The sequence below is a fragment of the Pristis pectinata genome, chromosome 3, assembly GCF_009764475.1.
Source record: "Pristis pectinata isolate sPriPec2 chromosome 3, sPriPec2.1.pri, whole genome shotgun sequence".
In the NCBI taxonomy this organism is placed as follows: Eukaryota; Metazoa; Chordata; class Chondrichthyes; order Rhinopristiformes; family Pristidae; genus Pristis; species Pristis pectinata.
In genome coordinates, this window is record NC_067407.1 from 138,163,991 (window position 1) to 138,182,257 (window position 18,267).

General features: G+C 46.2%; 1 protein-coding gene across 1 annotated transcript in view; it reads left to right on the plus strand.

Annotated features, from left to right (window-relative positions):
• The window catches only part of adgrg6 (adhesion G protein-coupled receptor G6), a 125,206-nt gene that overhangs the window by 77,086 nt on the left and 29,853 nt on the right, over positions 1 to 18,267 (plus strand). The window contains exons 13-19 of the mRNA XM_052013013.1: positions 782 to 896; positions 3,146 to 3,252; positions 4,840 to 5,044; positions 6,007 to 6,172; positions 8,055 to 8,198; positions 10,628 to 10,741; positions 17,823 to 17,868. Coding sequence (XP_051868973.1) covers positions 782 to 896; positions 3,146 to 3,252; positions 4,840 to 5,044; positions 6,007 to 6,172; positions 8,055 to 8,198; positions 10,628 to 10,741; positions 17,823 to 17,868 — 897 coding nt within the window. The remainder of the gene's footprint in view (positions 1 to 781; positions 897 to 3,145; positions 3,253 to 4,839; positions 5,045 to 6,006; positions 6,173 to 8,054; positions 8,199 to 10,627; positions 10,742 to 17,822; positions 17,869 to 18,267) is intronic.

The following is an 18,267-nucleotide window of genomic DNA, read 5'->3' on the forward strand; positions in this document are numbered from 1 at the left end:
GCCTGGTGGTACGTGCTCTCAAGCTTTTGTCAAAGTCAAAGTCAAAGTCGAGTTTATTGTTACATGCACAAGTCCATGTGTGCACAGGTGCAATGAGTAACTTACTTGCAGCAGCATCACAGGCACATAGCATTAGATACACAACATTATCATAAATTATGCACAATTTTTACAAGAATGAACACAATTAGAACAGAAAAAAACAAAGTCCATTTTAGTGCAAAGTGATCATAGTGTTGCCAAATTGTAGTGATTAGGGTTTTGCCAGTTGGTTCAAGAACTGAATGGTTGAAGAGAATTAGCTGTTCCTGAATCTGGTGGTGTGGCAGGAGGCTTCTGTACCTCCTGCCCGATGGTAGCTGCGAGAAGATGGCATGGTCTGGATGGTGGGGATCTTTGATGATGCATGTTGCCTTCTTGAGGCAGTACCTCCTGTAGATACTCCCGATGGTGGGGAGGGATGTGCCCGTGATGTATTGGGCAGAGTCCACTACTCTCTGCAGCTTCTTACGTTCCTCCGCACTTGAATTACCGTACCAGACCGTGATGCAACCAGTCAGGGTACCTTTAACAGTACATTGATATATTAACGATATGTATCTTCTGCCTGATGGAAGGGGGGAGAAGAGAGAATGTCTGGGGTGGGTGGGGTTTTTCATTATGTTGGCTGCTATCCCAAGGCAGTAGGAAGACCTAAAGGAAAAATAGTGGGCCAGAACAACACACATTGAACCTACTCTATAAAACTGACACTCACAGTTCCAATGTCGTTTATCCACAGTGAACTGCTCCTTGGATGAAAACCCAGCTCAATACAAGTGGACAGACACCAGACCAAGAGTCACTTTGGTCCTGCCCTGCCTCACAAATCCAGGCCAGTACGCAAGCAGGAAATGGTAATTGTCCTCAGAAACCTTGTAACCTGTTTATGGCCAGTAATTCTGTAAGCACATATGGATAGGGAAGGTTTAGAGGGATACGGGCCAAACATGGGCAAATGGGACTAGCTTAGATGGGAATCTTGGTTGGCATGGACCAGTTGGGCAGAAGGGCCTGTTCCTGCACTGTACCACTCGATGACTCTATGACTCGAAGCTCACCAAACAAATATCTAACAGTCACCTGTTGTCTTCCAGCCTTACAACCCCCTTGGATTGGTATTGGTATTGGTTTATTATTATCACTTGTACCAAGGTACAGTGAAAAACTTGTCTTGCATACCGATCGTACAGATCAATTCATTACACAGTGCTGTTACATTGAGTTAGTACAGAGTGCATTGAGGTAGTACAGAGTGCATTGATGTAGTAAAGGTAAAAACAATAACAGTACAGAGTGAAGTGTCACAGCTACGGAGAAAGTGCAGTGCAATAAGGTGCAAGGTCACAACAAGGTAGATCGTGAGGTCATAGTCCATCTCATTGTATAAGGGAACCGTTCAATCGTCTTATCACAGTGGGGTAGAAGCTGTCTTTAAGTCTGGTGGTACGTGCCTTCAGACTCCTGTATCTTCTACCCGATGGAAGAGGAGAGAAGAGAGAATGACCCGGGTGGGTGGGGTCTTTGATTATGCTGGCTGCTACACCAAGACGACAGAGGTAAAGACAGAGAATCCCCGACTTCTGTTGTCCTTGATGGACAGACATGTTTGCTGATATTTTTCAGTCAGCTTGTACCTCAGATTCCCATCAGAGGAGGTGGTATCTCTGTCTTGGCCAACTCAAGTCCTCAGTCAGACCAGCCCCTACATTTTTAGAAAGTAATGTACACATAGCACTGTTGTGTAAGTCACATCATCTCCCCACTGTACCTCCACCCAACCTCTCTATAGTTTAGAGTCATAGAGTCATACAGCAAGGAAACAGGACCTTTAGCCCAACTTGTCCATGCCGACTAAGGTGCTACCTGAGATAGTTCCTATTTTCTTGTGTTTGGCCCATATTCTTTAAACCTTTTCTATCCATGCACCTGTCCAAATGTCTTTTAAGTATTGTAATTGAATCAGAATCAGGTTTATTATCACTGACATATGTCATGAAATTTGTTGTTTTGCAGCAACAGTACAATGCAAAACATAAAAATTACTATAAGTTACAAAAATAAATAAATAGTGCAAAAGAGGAATAACGAGGTAGTGTTCACGGGTTCATGGACTGTTCAGAAATCTGATGGTGGAGGGGAAGAAGCTGTTCCTGAAACATTGAGTGTGGGTCTTCAGGCTCCTGTACCTCCTCCCTGATGGTAGTAACAAGAAGAGAGCATGTCCCGGTTGTAACATGATGTCTCAACTCCTGTACTCAATGCCCTGACCAATGAAGGCAGGCATGCCAAACACTTTCTTCATCACCTTGTCTACCTATGTCACCACTTTCAGAAAATTGTGTACTTATACCCCTTGGTCTTTCTGTTCTACAACACTCTCCAGGGCACTGGAGACTTCAGTTATTAGGAAAACAACCTCTTTAGATGTGCGATACACTCAGCCTTTCCCTCATAAGCTTTGAATTGAAAACGACTGAAAAAATCAATTTGAGTTGTGTTGCCATATTTATCTCATTAGTGATGCCTCGGGTTGTTTTGTAGTCTCTTTGCTTCAAGTAAAGTTTTGTAAAATATAAATAAATTTGAAATATAAACTTTTAATTCTGCCAAGCCACATTACTGGTGGCGCATATGTCCCACATGTGGACAAGATGCTTCTAAAAAGCGTAATGCAGAAAATAAAACACACTTGTTTTTACAGTAGATGTACTGGGATAGCTCTTTGGTGGTGAGCATGGAAATGATGGGCTGACTAGCTGTAAATTTCAGTGATTCAGTGAATAGAGCCAATGGGCACCTGTCCAGGTAATTGAACCCTTCGAGCTCAGTGTTATTTGGTGAATCTACTAAAGAATAAATGGGAGAATGGGACTGATGGGATTGCTCTGTGAGCTGGCATTGACTCAATAGGCTGAATGGCCTCCTTCTATGTCTTATGGAAATATGAGAGAATAGAGCAAAGGATAACTCTCACTGCCAGACCTTCAGAAAAGTATACCATGTCCCCGACCTTTGTATGCATAGTTCCTCAAAGGTAAAACCGTTCATTTGAGTCTATTGCAGTCACGTACCTCCAATCATAATTCTTTGCTTGTCTCAACAGTCTTTTAAACACACAGAATTACACGTCTTATTGGGAGCCACCTGACTTGACTAACTGTTCCATCGGTCCCAGCTCCAACACCAGTGACTTCCCTCTGGTGTCTGCAGGTAATTGCCAGTAAAGTCACGGCCGTTCTTTTTCTCAAGGAGGGTTGCTGTTGGGTTAGAGGGGAGCTATCAAACTCTCAGCTATAGAGGTTGAAAATACAAAGGCAGATAGGGCTGTTGCCTGACAGCTCCAGTGACCTGGGTTCGATCCTGACCTCCGGCGCTGTCTGTGTGGTATTTGCTTGTTCTCCCTGTGACCGTGTGGGTTTCCCCCTGGTGCTCCAGTTTCCTCCCACATCCCAAACACGTGCGGGTTGGTAGGTTAATCGGCCACTGTAAATTGCTCCCTGGTGTGTAGGTGAGTGGTAGAGAAACAGGATTGAACCTGGTGCCGTGAGGATTCTCTGGAACAATGTCTGGTTGAGACACGCAGCTGTTTTAACACCAATAAAATGTAGAAGAGTAAGTTCTAATTCATTTGTGAAACATGCACGGTAATGTATCGGTTAACATAACACTATTACAGCACCAGTGACCCCGGTTCAATTCCGGCTGCTGCCTATAAGGAGGTTGCTCGCTCTCCCCGTGTCTGCGTGGGTTTCCTCCCACATTCCAAAGACGTACGGGTTAGGAAGTTGTGGGCGTGCTATGTTGGCGCCAGAAGTGTGGCGACACTTGCGGGCTGCCCCCAGAACACTCCACGCAAAACATGTATTTCACTGTGTGTTTTGATATACATGTGACTAATAAAGATATCTAATTATGCATTTTAATAAGAGTGTAAATATGCAGTTACATCTGCATATATCTTTTGATCAGGGATGAGTGCACATTACAGTGTACCCCTGTGTTCTTATGGAATTCTCAAATCACAACCAAAAAATTTGTAATAATTAGTAATTGGTCTATTATTGTCACATGTACTGAGATACAGTGAAAAGCTTTTGTTTGTGTGCCATCCAGACAGATCAGTCCGTACATAATTCCATCGAGGTAGTAAAAAGAAAAACGGAATGCAGAATAAAGTGTTACAGTTACAGAGAAAGTGCAGTGCAGGCAGACAATAAGGTGCAAGGGCCACGATGAGGTAGATTGGGAGATCTTTATTGTATAAGAGACCCGTATAAGTCTGATAGAAGCTGTCCTTGAGCCTGGTGGTACGTGCTTTCAGGCTTTTGTATCTTCTGCCCGATGAGAGGGGGGAGAAGAGAGAATGTCCAGGGTGGGAGGGGTCTTTGATTATGTTGGCTGCTTCACCGAGGCAGCGGGAAGTGTAGACAGAGTCCATGGAGGGGAGGCTGGTTTCCGTGATGGACTGGGCTGTGTTCGCAACTTTGCAATCTCTTGCGCAGAACTACAGAATAAAAATTCACCTTTATGGAATTTATGTGAGATAAAATAACTAAATAAATGTAAAATGCGAAGGAAATATAATTTTTGCATTACGGAAAATTGTGATATGGACAGTTTTCTGGGAACGCAACGTGGGAGAGTACTGTACCTATATTGACCGCCCATGATCCTATATAGATCCTGCACACTGATCCCCAAGGATCTCACCCTGACCTTTCCATGATCCCCATCCCAGTCTCCCATGACGCCGCATGACCAGAACCTGTGCAACCTATTTGCCGTTGCTTCCTGCAGACAATGCGGCCGATGTGGCCAACCAGCTCCTGGACTTCACCGCGGACAAGAACCTGACCCGGGAACAGGTGGACAAGCTGGTGGAAACGCTGAACCAGATCGTCATCGTGTCTGAGATCAACTCGTCCTTGGCTTCCACTGTGCTGACAGTTCTGTCCAATATCCTTTCGAGTTCGGACAACGCGCTCACCACATCTTCCCAAGTGTGAGTGGCCTTCAGTAGCTGGGTCCGATTCTGAGTCATAGAGTCATACAGCACAGAAACAGGCCCTTTGGCCCAACTTGTCCATGCTGACCAAAGCACCTCCCTGAGTTAGTCCCATTTGCCTGCGTTTGGCCCATATCCCTCTAAACTTCTCCTATTTGTGAACCTGTCCAAAAGTCTCTTAAGTGTAATTGTACCTACATCTACCACTTCCTCTGGCCACCCATTACATATACCCACCACAACTTGCCCCCTTTAAATTTTTCCCCTCTCACCTTAAACCTACGCCCTCTAGTTTTAGACTCCCCTATCCTGGACTCCCCTTTCCCCATTCCCCTTATAATAAACCTCCAAAAGGTCACACCTCAGCCTCCTTTGCTCCAGGGAAAATAGTCCCAACCTATCCAGTCTCTCCTTATAACTCAAGCCCTCCAGTCCTGGTAACATCCTTGTGGTGTTACATGGTTACACCGTACACGGTGTTTACCAGGACCACCCACACAGTCTCACACCACACACGGTGTTTACCAGGACATTGTCAGGTGCTCCATAGAACGGGGACATCACAACATTTAGAACCAGGGAAAGACCTTGTACCTTCACCACTTCAGGACTCCCTGGAGCACTCGGGTTGCTGCCTGGGGTGTTGAGGCGGACAAGCTGTGTACAGCAAGATCCCACAAAAGAGCAGCAGTATCGGGATCCGGAGCAGATAGCTTGATTGTGCGATGGTTGATCTATGTTCCCTGTACCCTCTGAGAAGAAATTTTCAGTCACCTCAGTTTTAAAGGACCGCTCCCTAATCTTGTAACTATGTCCCTTGGCATCTACCCTGTCCTGCTTCCTACATTATTCAATAAGATCACCCCTCATTCTTCTAATCTGCTCAGAATATACATCTCATTTCTCTTGCTGGGTTAAGCACTGATAACCTGTACCTGCTTGCTTCCCCTGACCTTCAGGGCCCTAAGGACTGTGGACACATTAACGGCCAAGATGATCTTCAGCGGACCATCGGTGAGCATCACCACCCCCAACCTGGCCATTGGGATCTCCGCCATTGACTCTCAGACCTACAACGGGACCTCCTTCAGCGTTGGATCCCAGGATGGAGAATCCGAGCTGGAGGTGAGATGTCTGGGATAAGGCAGGTGGCAAAGGGTGGGACAGGTACTGGGGGGCATACCTGGTCATCTGTGGGGTCTGCACTTGGCAGAATATATTTAAAACAAACAGCGAGTCAAGTCGAGTTTATTGTCGTGTGCACAAGTACAGTGGGGTGGAGGTACAATGGAAAATTTGCAGCAGCATCACAGGCGTGTAGGTACAGACAACACACAGAACATAAATTATACACAAAATTATACAAGACAATGAAGAGAGAGAGAGAGAGAGAGAGACTGTGGAAAAACGTGCTCAAAACAAAGACACAACCAGAGACAAGTCCATGGTAGTGCGAGAGGTATTGGTATTGGTGTTGGTTTATTCTTGTCACTTATATTGAGATATAGTGAAAAACTTCTCTTGCATACCAATCGTACAGGTCAATTCATTACACAGTGCAGTTACATTGAGTTAGTACAGAGTGCATTGATGTAGTACAGATAAAAACAATAACAGAGTACAGAATAAAGTCACAGCTATAGGGAAATGCATTGCAGGGTGACAATAAGGTGCAAGGTCATAACAAGGTAGATTGTGAGGTCAAGAGGCCAGAAGGTGGCCCATAGTGTTCCGTTGCTGAGGTAGGGTTCGGGTTGTGCAGGTCAGTTCAAGAACCTGATGGTTGTAGGAAGGTAGCTGTTCCTGAACCTGGTGGTGTGGGGCTTCAGGCTTCTGTACCACCTGCCCAATGGTAGCAGCGAGAAGATGGCACGGCCCGGAATGTGGGGATTGTTGATGATAGATGCCGGCTTCTTGAGGCAGATGCTGTCAGTGGTGGGGAGGACTGTGCCCGTGATGGACCGGGCTGTGTCCACTACTCTCTGCAGCCTCTTGCATTCCTGTGTGTTGGAATTACCGTACCAGACCGTGATGTAACCAGTCAGGACACCTTCAACAGTGCATCTGTAGAAGTTAGTTGAAGTATTTGTTGATGTGCTCAATCTCCTAAGAAGATAACACAAGCATTGCCCTTATTGGAATTAAAGTGGTGATTAATGAGGGTAGGGCAGTGGATGTTGTCTACCTGGACTTTGGTAAAGCATTTGACAAGGTCCCTCATGCCTGACCTGCTGAATGTTTCCAGCAATTTCTGGTTCTTTTAATTTCAGATTTCCAGCATCTGCAGTTTTTTAAAAAATTCTCACTTCCACTATCTAAAAATCATCCCCTCCCCTCCCCTATCAACCTCCCTATTTAAAAAGAAACACAGTAGTAGGATTGGCAAGCTGAAAGTTCTTCATTGGCTGAGATATCCTCCATAAGCTCATAAGATATAGGAGCAGAATTAGGTCATTCAGCCCATCGAGTCTGTTCCTCCATTCAATCATGGCTGATTTCTTTCTCAATCCCATTCCCGTAACCCTTAACCCCCTTACCAATCAAGAACCTATCAATCTCTGCCTTAGTGACGAGCTCCACAGCCCTCCGTGGCAACAAATTCCACAGATTCACCACCGTCTGGCTGAAGAAATTCCTCCTCTTCTCAGTTCTAAAGGGTCGTCCCTTTATTCTGAGGCTGTGCCCTCGGATCTTGGACTCTCCTACTGATGGAAACGTCCTCTCCACGTCCACTCTATCCAGGCTTTTCATATTTGGTAGGCTTCAATGAGATCCCCTCTCATCCTTCTGAACTCCATCGAGTACAGGCCCAGAGTTCAGAAGGATAACATTTTACCCTGAGGGTAAAATTCCCTGCTTAATGAAGCAATGCAGGTGACTCCTGATTGATGAGGAGAATGGCTGGTATGATCAATGAGTTCGTTTGATCAAAGTTTGTTCCGGAGTTATGCACCCCTGTGCTCTGTTGTCACATTGTGATTGATGTCTCTCACTTTCTGGCCCGCAGGTTTCTTTAGACAAGAAACCACGGAAGGATACCCTAGCTGAAATTGAGCTGTCTCCTGGTGTCTTTGAGCGGCTGACAGAAGAAGAGATCAGTGAGGTGTCGAGGACCCAGTTCGCCTTCTTCAGTAGAACGGGACTCTTCCAGGCAAGAACCGAATGTTTGAACTTCTACACTCGTTATGTTCGAGGGCTGTTTCTCCCCCACTCTTCTCCAGTCCAATTTTCACCCACTCGGCCCCTGTCTTGTGATGCCTCTCTTCTTTGGGGCTGGGTTTGATGAAGCTTGGAATTACCTTCCAGTCTATCACCCACGTGGTAATGTCTTATACCTGGTATCTGACAGCAAATTCAAAGTTGAGTTTATTGTCATCTGCACAAGTATGTGTGTGCACAGGTGCAATGAAAAACTTACTTGCAGCAGCATCACAGGCTCATAGCATCAGATACACAACATTCACAAGAAAAACATAAATTAAACATAAATTATTCACAATTTTTACAAGAAAGAACACGATTAGAACAAGAAGAAGCAAAGTCATTGTAGTGAAAAGTGGTCATAGTGTTGCTATAGTGAGGTAGTGATAAGGGTTGTGCTGGTTGGTTCAAGAACCGAATGGTTGAAGGGAAATAGCTGTTCCTGAACCTGGTGGTGTGGGACTTCAGGCTTCGGTACCTCCTGCCCGATGGTAGCTGCGAGAAGATGGCACGGCCCGGATAGTGGGGATCTTTGATGACAGATGTTACCTTCTTGAGGCAGCGCCTCCTGTAGATACTCCCGATGATGGGGAGGGATGTATCTGTTATGGATTGGGCTGGGTCCACGACTCTCTGCAGCTTCTTGCACACACAGGGGATATCAAGACCTAGCCCTGCCCAAGAGGAAAGGTGAAATGGAGAAGTGGAACCCCAACTTAGTAACCTTCACTGCACTCCCTCATCCTTGCAAGAAGCACGGCTACCTTTTTCCTTAATCCATTCCCTGGAGTAGCAAGGCTGATGTGTGTTGTCCATCCATTAGTTACCCTGGGCTCCATCAGTCACAGGCAGTTAAACAGTCCAGCATTCTGATGTGGATGGGGATTACTTATGGACCACTCTGGGTAAGGACAACAAGTCTCCTCCCCTACAGGACCTTTGTGAAGTTGTTGAGATATAGTGACAAACCAATGCTTTCAGGGTCACCCGATGTTGAACCCATTATTTTTTATTTCTAGATGCATTTTTAAAAACTAAATCCCAATTGTGTGGATTTTAATTTTCCGTCTCTCCATTATTAGCCCAACCTTTGCACTATGGAAGCCTTTATTTTAGTCATACAACACGGAGACAGGCCTTTCAGCCCATTGAGTCTTGTACCTACCATCAACCACCCATTTACTCTGATCCCATGTCCTTATTCCCCCCACAGTGGGGTAAAAAGAATACTTGGCTCAAAATTTATCCCAGTCGATATCTCTGAACACAGTAACAACGATGTGGGGTATTCTCCCAAGCTTTGGTTCCCCTGAGCTCAGAGGAACTAACACAGGGATGGGGCAGCACACACTCTCACTACCTGACAAGGCAGGTCTAGTGTGGTAACCAGGGCTGAAGTTGTGGGTGAATGTGCTTCTTCTCAGTGAGCTCAAAGTTGGAAGGAGGCCAACATGGACTCTTCCTCAGGTTGTCTCAACTGCAGCTCCATCCCCCTCCATCATCTGTGGATACCTGTGAGGGAGAGGGGAATGGGGGGAAATGGAGGGGAGGGAGAGAGAGACACAGAGAAAATGAGAGAAAGAGAGAGAGAGAGAGAGAGAGAGAGAGAGAAGGAGAGAGAGAGGGGGAGAGAGGGAGAGAGGAGAGAGAGAGGGAGAGAGAGAGGGAGAGAGAGGGAGAGGGAGAGAGAGGGGGAGAGAGGGAGAGAGAGAGAGGGAGAGAGAGAGAGGGGGAGAGAGAGGAGAGAGAGAGGGGGAGAGAGGGAGAGAGAAGGAGAGAGAGGAGAGAGGGAGAGAGAGAGGGAGAGAGGGGGAGAGAGGGAGAGAGAAGGAGAGAGAGGGAGAGAGAGAGGGAGGGAGAGAGGGAGAGGGAGAGGGAGAAAGGGAAATAGAGAGAGTGAGAGTGAGGGAGAGAGGGAGAGAGGCAGAGAAAATGGAGAGAGAGAGAGGGAAAGAGAGAGAGAAAGTGAGGGGGAGAGAGGGAACTGGAGAGAATGAGTTAGGAGGAACAGAGAGAGAGGGAGAGAGAGGTAAAAGAGGGACAGAGAGCGAGAGAGAAAGCAGTGGACGGGAGTTGGAAGAGACGTAGAGACTGTTAGTACAAACAGGGCAACAAATCTCATCCTTCCTATTGGATATGGCTTTCTTATCTCTGTTTAGCTTTCCGGTCTCTCTCTCTCTCCCTCTCTCTTCCTCACCCCCTCTTTCTCTCCCCCCTCCCTTCCTCCCTCTCTGCCTCTGCGTCTTTTGGTGCCTTTGGGATTCTTCAGCCCCCTCCCCCTCACCCCCCTCCTCTGAGCACCTTACCCGGAGCCCATCAGCACCTTTTTTGACCCTGTGTCACGCTGCCCGTTTGACGGGGACTTCTGTGCTTTGACAGGACCCGCGAGGATTCTCCCTGCAGAGCTTTGTGGTGGCGAGTAGTGTGGGGAACATCACCATCAGTAACCTCTCCGAACCTGTCAGGATCCGCATCAAACACAGGAACCCTGAGGTATGACTGGCCTGTGGCAGCAAGCTCGTTACAAGCTGCACCATTCATTCCTTCCATATCAGTGGTGTCAATCTTCTTGTCTTTAATGAAATTTTCTCCTCACCTTTTTGAGGTGTTACTGAGCCCCACAAGATTGTACGCAGACACCTCTCCCGTTCCTCCTAGTCCCCAGGCCCCTTCATCAGTGTTTGAAGTGTATAACCAGATTCCTTTCGAACACACACGTATCAGAAGCAGGAGTAAGGATTCTCAGACCTGTTCATTATTTAAGCAGGTCACTGCTGACTGATTGTAATTGTCATTCCTCATAAGATCAGATTTCTTTATTAGTCACATGTACATACCAAAACCAATACATCGAAACACACAGTGAAATGCTTCTTTTTGCGTAGAGTGTTCTGGGGGCAGCCCGGAAGTGTCGCCACGCTTCTGGCACAAACATAGCATGCCCACAACTTCCTAACCCGTACGTCTTTGGAGTGTGGGAGGAAATTGGAGCACCCAGAGGAAACCCACGCAGGCACGGGGAGAACGTACAAACTCCTTACAGACAGTAGCGGGAATTGAACCCGGGTCACTGGCGCTGTAGAGCGTTACGCTAACCGCTACACTACCGTGCCTGCCCGTCTACTGCTGGTATCCTTTCACTCCCTTGCTTGAGAGTCATAGAGACATACAGCACGGAAACAGGCCCTTCGGCCCAACTCGTCCATGCCGACAAAGCTGCCCATTGAAGGTAGCCCCATTTGCATGTGTTTGGTCTGTGTTTTAAACCTTTCCTATCAGTCCCAGTGCCTGTTAAATGTAATTGTCCCTGCCTCTACCACTTCCTCTGGCAGCTCGTTCCATAGACCCACCACCCTCTGTGTGAAAAACTTCCCCCTCAGGTCCCCTTTAAATCTTTCCCCTCTCACCTCTAATTTTAGACTTCCCTACCCTGAGAGAAAGACTGTGAGCATCCATCTTACTGACACCCAAAACGCTGGAGGAACTCAGCAGGTCAGGCAGCATCTGTGGAGGGAAGTTAAGAAACTGGGAAATATCTCTTCATAGACGCTGTCTGACCTGCTGAGTTCCTCAGCCGTTTTGTGTGTTGCTGCAGATCCCACTATTTGCAGCCTCTTGTGATCCACCTTTCTACACCCCTCATGATTTTATAAACCTCTATAAGGTCAGCCTCCTGCACTCCAGGGAAAAAAAACTCCCAACCTATCCAGCCTTATAACTCAAGCCCTCCAGTCCTGGCAACATCTTCGTGAATCTTTTTTTAAAATTTTATTTACAGCGTGGTAACAGACCCTTCTGGCCCAACGAGTCCGCGCCACCCATTTTAAACCCCCTTTCCAGCTTAATGACGTCCTTCCTATAGCTGGGCGACTAGAACTGCGTACAGTACTCCAAGTGCGGTCTCACCAACGTCTTGTAAAGCTGTAACATGATGTCTCAACTTCTGTATTCATTGCCCTGACTGATGAAGAGATAACATAAATGACATGTGTACAGATGAAGTGTGTACATAAGAGTATTGGGTATATCTGATCTATCAACTGCATTGGTTACGTCCCCAGCAGTTCAGCCATGAAGAACATTGTGCCAAAACACTAGTTTGCCCTCACCTATCTTCTAGAAATGTACATAGAGTCATACAGCATGGAAACAGGCCCTTCAGCGCAACTCATCCATGCCGACCAAGGTATATCTATGAGTCACACGTACATCGAAACACACAGAGTTTTGGGGGCAGCCCGCAAGTGTTGCCACATTTCCGGCACCAACATAGCAAGCTAATCCTATATACCCATGTTTGGCCCATGTCCCTTTAAACCCCTCCTATCCATGTACTTCTCCAAATGTCTTTTGACTGTTGTCGTTGTATCTGCTTCATTCGCTTCCTCTGGCAGCTCGTTCCCCATACGCACCACCCTCTGCGTGAAGAAGTTGCCCCTCAGGTCCCTTTTAAATCTGTCCCCTCTCACCTTAAACCTATGCCCTTCTGTGTTTAGTTCCCCTTCCCTGGGAAAAAGACTGTGTGCGTTCATGCACCTCATAATTTTATACACCGTTATAAGATCACCCCTCAGTCTCCTGCGCTCCAAGGAATAAAGTCCGAGCCTGTCCAACCTCTCCCTATAACTCAGTATGTTTGGTGGTGACCAGGTGTTTATAAGATGAGATGTCTTTACTAGTCACATGTACATCGAAACACACAGTGAAATATATCTTTTGCATAGAGATGTTCTGTCATTTTGGTGAAACCAGTCACAAGAAAGATCTGTATGGGCGCCCTGGGTATTTGGTAAACCAATCATTGCTAGCCCGGTTATTCAGTAACTTTTAGTTTAGTTAGTGCCCCAGACTAGTTTAAGAAGCAAACTGCTGTAGGAACTCAGCAGGTCAGGCAGCATCTGTGGAGGCGGAGGGAATGTCCTCATTTTGGATTGAGAGCCTGCATCAGGACCTGAAGCATTGACCATCTCTCTGCCTCCACAGATGCTACCTGACCTACTGAGTTTCTCCGGCAGTTTGTCTTTTGCTCCAGATTCAAGCATCTGCAGTCTCTCGTCTCTCCTCCAGACAGCTTGTGAGGTAAATCAGCCATCACAAGGCTGGTTATTCAGTAACAAGCCCTCACTAGCCTGGTTATTGAATATCTGGCCTTCTGCTCTGGTCGACCAGTTCTCGTTCGTCTGGTGATTCAATGCCAGCAATTATCAGTGGGTGCCGCTGCAGTCAAAGATGGTGGAGCAGCTCACCTCTGCCATCTGCAGGTTACTGGCAGTGCTGCGACACAATTTCAGAATCTTCTGGCTGACGTTGTACTACTGCAGCATTGGCAGTATTTTTGGCATATCTTGTCCCAGGAATGAGCTTTAGCTCTTCAGTCCTGCTCTAAGCATGTACCCATCCCTGCGAAGGTAACAGCCAGATGCCACTTCTCCAGTCCCCTGCTTCCGAACTTATTTTTTTACAGTGTGGTAACAGGCCCTTCCGGCCCAACTAGTCCGCGCCGCCCATTTTAAGCCCAATTCACCTACCCGTACGTCTTTGGAATGTGGGAGGAAACCCGAGCAGCCGGAGGAAACCCACGCAGACACGGGGAGAACGTACAAACTCCTTACAGACAGCGACGGGAATCGAACCCCAATCGCTGGCGCTGTAATAACGTCGCGCTAACCGCTACACTACCGTGGCGCCCTTCCCTTCCTCCTCTCCAGAATTCCCAGCTGGTCCAAGAGTCAGTTGGTCACCCTGTCTGTCTCTCACTGTCCAATCACTCACTGCCCTGCAGTGCCTCTCTGCTGATCTCGATCAGCTTCCCTGACGCTTAACATTTAAAAAATTGCCTCACCAATCTACTACATTCCCCCTCTAGAAGGAGACAACATCCTTGGTATTGGTATTGGCTTATTATTGTCACTTGTAACGAGGTACAGTGAAAAACCTGTCTTGCAAACTGATCGTACAGGTCAATTCATTACACAGTGCAGTTACATTGAGTTAGTACAAAGTGCATTGATGTAGTACAGGTAAACAATAACAGTACAGAGTAAAGTGTCACAGCTACAGAGAAAGTGCAGTGCAATAAGATGCAAGGTCACAACAAGGTAGATTGTGAGGTCAGAGTCCATCTCATTGTATAAGGGAACCATTCAATAGTCATCACCGTGGGATAGAAGCTGTCCTCGAGCCTGGTGGTACGTGCCCTCAGACTCCTGTATCTTCTACCTGATGGAAGAGGAGAGAGGAGAGAATGTCCCAGGTGGGTTGGGTCTTTGATTATGTTGGCTGCTTCACCAAGACAGCGAGAGGTAAAGACAGAGTCCAAGGAGGGAAGGCTGGTGTCCGTGATGCGCTGGGCTGTGTCCACAACTCTCTGCAGTTTCTTGCAGTCCTGGGCAGAGCAGTTGCTGTACCAAGCTGTGATACATCCAGAAAAGATGCCTTCTATGGTGCATCTTAAAGAAAAACATTCCACTAAGGATGAGCTCAAAAACCTTGCAGGCTCCCTGCCAAACATCCAGTGGTGGATGAGCAGAGATTTACTCAGTGCTGGGAAGAGAGGAGGTGACGGGGACGTCGTTTAAATGAGTCTCAAACCCATGTCTTCATTGCCATGCCTTTCCACACATGGAAAGCGGAGCAGACTCTATAGAACTCTGGTTAGGCCGCATTTAGAGTATTGCGTGCAATTCTGGTCACCTCACTACAGGAAGGATGTCGAGGCTTTAGAGAGGGTGCAGAGGAGGTTTACTAGGATGCTGCCTGGATTAGAGGGCATGTGCTATCAGGAGAGGCTGGACAAACTTGGGCTCTTTTCTCTGGAGCGGTGGAGGCTGAGGGGTGATCTGCTGGAGATGTATAAAATTATGAGGGGCATAGATAGAGTGGACAAGCAATATCTTCTTCCCATTATTGAGCGATCCAATACCAGAAGGGGTAGGTTCAGAACAGACGTGAGGGGCACTTTCTTTACTGAGAGAGTGGTGGATGCCTGGAATGCATTGCCTGATAGGGTGGTGGAGGCAAACTCATTGGGGGCTTTTAAGAGGGGCTTGGATGGGCACATGAACGAGAGGAAAATGGAGGGATATGGGCCTTCTGCAGGTAGAAGGGATTAGCTGTGTCAGCACAACATTGTGGGCCGAAGGGCCTGTTCTGTGCTGTACTGTTCTACGTTCAAGCTTGGTGTCACATTTGACCCCAGCATTGGCCTCCCAACTGTGCTGCCACAAAGGTCACTCAGAAAGACCGAGGGACTGAGGGCTGTGGGGAACTGGCACAGAAGAGGAGCTTGAGGCCAGCACAGATCAGCCATGATCATACTGAATGGTGGCGCAGGTCTGAGGGCCGAGTGGCTTCCTCCTCCTCCTACTTTCTTGTGTAACACTCCTAATATTGTCAGTAACAGCTGACTGGCTACTGAAAACTCGTCACTGCTGTTGTGAACTAGAGTTAAATATTCCTTTCTTTCTTTTTCAATCTTTTTATTCATTTCAAATCGATATACATAACAGTAGTAATTATACACGTGATATAAAGAGATCAGGATAACAGTAATAACAGTTAACGTATACAAACACACAGAGTAAAAATATGTAATCTGAACCTCCCAATCTCTTAATAATTGAACATGAAAAAGATTTAAAAGAAATTTGATTGTATGAGAAAAACAAGCCCCAAACTAAAAAAAAGTAACAAAACAAAATGAATGGTAATAATAAACACAAACTAACAAAGAACCTTGTTGTGACCTTGCACCTTATTGCACTGCACTTTCTCTGTAGCTGTGACACTTTACTCTGTACTGTTATTGTTTTTACCTGTACTACATCAATGCACTCTGTACTGACTCAACGTAACTGCACTGTGTAATGAATTGACCTGTACGATCGGTATGCAAGACAAATTTTTCACTGTACCTCGGTACAAGTGACAATAATAAACCAATACCAATACCAACTAAACAAAAGCTGGGCTGTCGTATTTCATCGATTAAAAAAAATTATTGTCATTAACTCCGCTCCTCTATATTCGAATAGAAAATTATTGAGAAGGATTCGGAAAGGTCAACTTACATCATATGAAAGTGCTGGATAAATGGGCTCCAAGTTTCTTCAGAATTAACCGAAGGATCAATAGTAATAGTACCACTCCTAATCAACAGTACCACTCCTAATTTTTTCTAAGTTTAAACTAGTTTGGGAAAACCATTGTAATGTAGTTGGAGGTTTAGGATCTTTTCATTTAAATAGAATGGATCTTCTGGCTACTAATGTAACAAATGCAATCATATGACAAACTGAGACAGATAAATGGCCAGAATCCATCATTGGTAACCCAAAAATTGCAGTAATAGGATGTGGTTGTAAATCAATATTCAGAGTTAAATATTCCAACAGAGCTCAACAAGGGCCCATGTGGTCTGGTCGATATTAATCCATCAACCCAATATTCTGTCATTGGTATTTTTGGGACCTTGCTGTGCAGAATTATTATCCACTGGAAGAAAATAGGAGCAGGAGTAGGCCATTTGGCCCCTCAAGCCTGTCCCATCCTTCAATATGATCATGGCTTGTTCTACCCCAGGCCTCATCTCCTCTTTTGGACCAGTTCCCCACAGCCCTCGATTCCCTGATCTTTCAAAAATGTATCTACTTCCTCAGTGATCCCAGCCTCTACAACCCTCTGGGGTAGACAACTCCAGAGACTTACGATCCTCTGCAAGATAAGATAAGATATCTTTATTAGTCACATGTACATCGAAACACACAGTGAAATGCATCATTGCGTAGAGTGTTCTGGGGGCAGCCTACAAGTATCACTACGCTTCCTGCGGCAACATAGCATGCCCACAACTTCCTAACCCGTACATCTTTGGAATGTGGGAGGAAACCGGAGCACCTGGAGGAAACCCACGCAGACACGGGGAGAACATACAAACTCCTTACAGATAGCGGCAGGAATTGAACCCGGGTCACTGGCGTTGTAATAGTGTTATGCTAACCACTACACTACTGTGCCTGCCCGAAAAGGTTCCTACACACCTTTGCTTTGAATGACCATCCGCTAATCTTAGACCGCAAGACCCTAAGATATAGGAGCAGAATTAGGCCATTCAATCCATCGAGTCTGCTCCGCCATTCAATCATGGCTGATATTTTTCCCAACCCCATTCTTCTGCCTTCTCCCCATAACCCTGAATCCCCTTTCTGATCGAGAACCTATTAATCTCTGCTTTAAATACACCCAGTGTCTTGGCCTCCACAGCCCTCTATGGCAACAAATTCCACAGATTCACTGCCCCCTGGCTGAGGAAATTCCTCCTCATCTCAGTTCAAAAGGGCCATCCCTTTGTTCTGAGGTTGTGCCCTCAGATCCTATAACTATCTTGTCACCATGTCTCCTCCTTCGAGACTCTCCCACTACTGAGATCATCCGTCATGACCTTCACATCCTATAGTTTGTACTTTACTTGCTGTTAACATTCTCGAAGTTTGCAAAAGGTACCATGTTAGTGCACATTTAATGTTATTTTCAAAGCTGTGATGAACTGAGAAGTTGCTTCTTGTCTTTTTAACAGGAAAAGTTTAAGCCGCTTTGTGCTTTCTGGGACTTAACTCTGAACAGTAAGTATTTGCCATTTGCCAACTGTCCTGAACTAAGACTAGAGTCTCCATAGCACAGCAGATGTAAACCCAAGTGTTTGACACCCTGACAACAACTCAGAAAGTTACGCAGCAGGAAATAATGTGCGGAACCCATTTCCCAAGACCATTGTTAAAATAAAGCAGGATTAATGTCAAGGGGTGTTTGCTGGTTGTTATGGACTGAAGGACTCGTTCGGTTCTTAGAAGGCAAGAAGGTGGACAAGTTGAGTTTCAGTGGGGAAAGGAATGTTAATGTGGATTAATTGGTAACTGGTTTACTATTGTCACATGTACTGAGATACAGTGAAAAAGTCTGGTTTGCCTGCCATCCAGACAGACCATTCCATACATAAGTATTTCAAGGTAGTACAAAAGGAA